Source organism: Hylaeus anthracinus, unplaced genomic scaffold (assembly GCF_026225885.1).
Source record: "Hylaeus anthracinus isolate JK02 unplaced genomic scaffold, UHH_iyHylAnth1.0_haploid 11632, whole genome shotgun sequence".
NCBI lineage: Eukaryota > Metazoa > Arthropoda > Insecta > Hymenoptera > Colletidae > Hylaeus > Hylaeus anthracinus.
Window position 1 is genome coordinate 3,692 of NW_026534035.1, and position 3,957 is coordinate 7,648.

General features: G+C 46.1%; 1 protein-coding gene across 1 annotated transcript; it reads left to right on the plus strand.

The window, feature by feature from the left end:
• Positions 1–484: 484 nt before the first annotated feature.
• LOC128896592 (lachesin-like) lies at positions 485–2,933 on the plus strand (the record flags this gene model as incomplete). Its single annotated transcript, XM_054159958.1, has 3 exons — positions 485–608; positions 2,585–2,722; positions 2,814–2,933. Coding segments are annotated over 3 exons (382 nt in total), but the record flags the coding sequence as incomplete, so codon positions are not given.
• Positions 2,934–3,957: the final 1,024 nt, after the last annotated feature.

Sequence of the window (3,957 nt, forward strand, 5' to 3'; positions counted from 1 at the left end):
AATTATAGCGCGCGTATAACAAAACTCTAATAGATTTTTACGGAACGGGCGTTGGTTTTCGAAATATTCTGATTCAAAGTTCTATACGCGTCTAGTAACTCGATTCCGTGAAACCATAATCAAAGATTGATCGGTGGATGAAGGGACAGAGTAAAAAATTCTCACAAAAATTCGAGCCAAGTTCGACTCTCCGTTGGTTGCGATAGATTTTCTTTCCTCTTATTCCATTGTTTCCTTTAATCATCTAATGTTTAATCGCGGAACGATAGAACCCATTCCGAACAACCATAAGGGTTTTGCTACACTAACGTGCGCCGCAATTTCTATATTCGTGGTCGCAAAAGCGAGAGTACGACCCGGTACTGTCCCCTGCCGTGATAGTCCCCCGGCTCTAATGTTTCCAAAGACATTTATCTATAAGCGTAACGCAGGCAGCGTAACGAAGTCGATTCTCTTGATAATTCCGGTTTCGTAACACGTACAGGTGAAGTTAACGTGCCGTGCAAGAGGGGTGCCACCGCCCCGCGTGTCGTGGCGCAGAGAAGACGGCCAGCACATTATAATTCGGAAGCCATTTGCAGGAAGCGCTCTCAACCAAAAGTCTCACGGTAAGATTTAATATAGATGACGCTCCCGCCAATTTAACATGGAATATACAATTACGTGCATATACCGCGAACCTTGCTATTCTAATTTCCTTATTTCGCCGGCCTTCGACCGTCTGCTGGGAACGTTACTTTCTCGAAATTCTTCACCGACGCTCGACATGGGAATTTTCCCGCGGAAGACGATCTCTTTTCCTCCTACACCTCTCACCAAATATTTTCCAACCATCCTTCTTCTAATCTTTCGGGACTTCTTTCTCTCTCGTAAACAGTACAAGCTACGAGTACGCGTCATTTCACGAAATATGCTTCGTTTCGACGGTGGAAAATTCAGTTTTCACTCGACGGAAAAAATCTATATATATTTTTTTTCCGGGGTGTCATGAGATCTGCATCGAGAGAAAAAGTTTCGATCCGAAGCGATCGTTGCCAAATGAGCTACGAACTGGTAACGATTAAGCAGCGTTTGATATCAAAAATTCTTCATCGAAGGGCGATTTTTAGTTTCTTACATTTTTCGCTAATTCTTAATCGGACCAAGAATTTTCTTTCCCAATTTCACGGGGTACCTATAAACGTATATCGCCCGGTGGAATTCGATAACATATCAACCAAAGGTGATCGAGGGAGCATGGAAGAGCATGGTAGAGCATGGAAAATCTTCGGTTCAGTTTTGCCCGATCACAAGCGAGATTTCCATTGTTTTCGAAGTTCTTTCGAAATTCAAATTTAAAGCAACCATTTTCCGGCGTAATTGTACAGACTCGCCGGTAGTCGGGACATACAACGAACCGTTGTTTGTCTGTAACAACTCGAATTTGACTTTCGAGAATTGAGTTTTTTCCGAGGTCGGCGAAGCGGTGGCATGAAATCGCGGAATATTCGATAGAGAGAAACGAACCAGCCTTTCCTCCACCGGCCAGAACTAAACGACGTATTTAGTATTCGCTTCAGCATGGTGTTACTAATAGCGGGCAAATTTCAGCGTACCGTCGACGATGCCGTCGGGCAATGTGCACGCGAGTGCAACCCTTGCAACACGTGCTAAGTGTAGTGGCCGTAGTTACGAGCGAAAGGGATAGCGTATTGTCGGCCTACAATGGCGATAATTATCGGATATCGCGAAGCCAAGTCGCGACACACAGGCTACGAGTGCTGCAGCCTAATCGTTCCCAGACTCGGGATCTCTAAACGCGTTGAAAAACGACCTGTTCGCGATGCGTTTTCTTTGTAATCGCTCTCGTTTCCAGCGTGTCGCGGCCAAACAAACGCGGAAACCGTTCCGCGGAAACTATTCCTCGGAAACTACTCCTCCGTGCTACTCTTAGCCGGTTTCATCACCCGGACCTCGCGAAACCATCGATTTTCTAGAAGCTACGGATCGCAAGGGCCGCCAGTGGTACTCACAATTTCTGATTTAATTACGCCGGGAGTAGCGAGTAACGCGATTGTTTACTTTCCGCAACGTAAACTGGGTCCCTTGAATTTCATTAGTAATCGTACCGCCGGGTGCTTTACGTCGGAATTTCCGGTGAAAATCATATCGAGATCAGACGTCGCGAGCCAGACGTTTCGAATTCCGAGTTCCTCGTCGAGCTACGTCGAACTGCGACTCGGCGCTGGATTGCTACTGCTGTCTGATGTAATCTGACGCGCGGATGATGCCAGAGGTAATTATGTCGCAATTACATTCGATTATATAAAGAGCACGGGACGTACAATAGGAACGAGTGTTTGATTCGAAGAAGAACCAGCGAACGGGACGTCGGTCGAGAAAGCTTCTCGAAGATCCAAACTAAACGAACACTATATTTCGAACACTCTATTTCCAACGAATCAAAATTGGCATGTTTGTACGGCAGCACGAACTATCGATGGTCGACTCTCCCATGCTCGAATTCGGTTCCCATGAAACCGATGCTAAAACTGTTTCGGCGATTTGTTTCCGACGATTAGTCTTCGACAATTATCGTTTCCAGTGTCTTCGCTGGCCGAGTATCAAGGGGAGGAGCTGACGCTGACCAAGATCTCCAGGAACGAGATGGGAGTTTATCTGTGCATCGCCAGCAACGGCGTGCCACCGGCGGTCAGCAAACGTATTTTTATCAACGTTCATTGTGAGTAATAGCGATTGCACTCGGCCCCGATCATTTACCGATTTTCTCCGCTCGACTACTACGATTTCCTATCTTGGTTTCTGCTTCACAGTCTCGCCTGTTATTCATGTACCTAATCAACTGGTCGGTGCTCCTCTGGGTACAGACGTGGTCTTGGAATGTTTTGTCGAGGCTTCGCCCAAGTCCATTAATTATTGGGTCAAGGATAGCGGTGAGATCGCTGTTGGACGTTTTAGCCTCTAGCTAACACGGGAACCCGGCACGCGCGCTTTTATATTCCCTGTGCGAGTAGATCACGTCGTTTCGTCGATCTTTCGACGCTGTCGTCGCTCGCGAGTGACAGTTTGACGCTCCTGGCAAGCTTTACGAGGCTCGAGCTTTCGCTTCGAGGTTTACAGAAGTTAATATTTCCGGATGAGTCTCGCAGCCACCGGGAATTACGCGAACTTTTGCTCGGATTTATTTTATTCGCCGCTTGACCTTCGGAGTAGGGTATAGAGATCTCTCGGTGGAACACGCTGCGGTCTACGCTAAACCTTCGAAGCAACGAAAGGGTTGATCTGTTCGTGGCATTGATCGAGCAGGATAGGTAATTTCAGCCGCTGGCGAACCATAATTGATACGAACGCGTCATGTCCATATATTTCGACGAATCTTCTTCGACTATGTACGTATCGGAGGAGAAAATCCTTACGGTTATTTCGATGTTTCTTCGTTGGACATTCGGTTCGTGACGATTGTGATTCGTTGGCCGAGTCAGTTCAATCTATAATACACTTTGTATTAATTTGGCCTGTTAAACTCGAATGTCGCAATGAAATTTTTGCGGATTGTCTTCATCGAAGGCTTGTCCTCTTCGTAAAAGTGCGGTCTGTACGTAAACAATAGGAAACCGGACGTTACTCGACAGTCTTTATTTTTGCGTGGCGATAGAAGGAATTTTCGTGGTCTATCTCGGACCGAAAAATCGAAGTTTCTCGTGTATCTTTGCCCGTAACATTTAAACCATTGAATGGATTGGAAAACAATGTCGGAATCAATTGTCAGAAATTCGATCACCTTCGATGTGGTACCTGGCGCGACCCGATCGGACGTTTCTAACTCGAGGTACGGTCTGAAACGCGAAGCTACCTCGAAAGACAAAGTCGAAAGAAAATTGAAAAATTCGTATCTCGAAAACCTATCCGTAAAAATAAATTTCATTGCGATTTTCGAGTTCAGCGGGCCGAAATGCA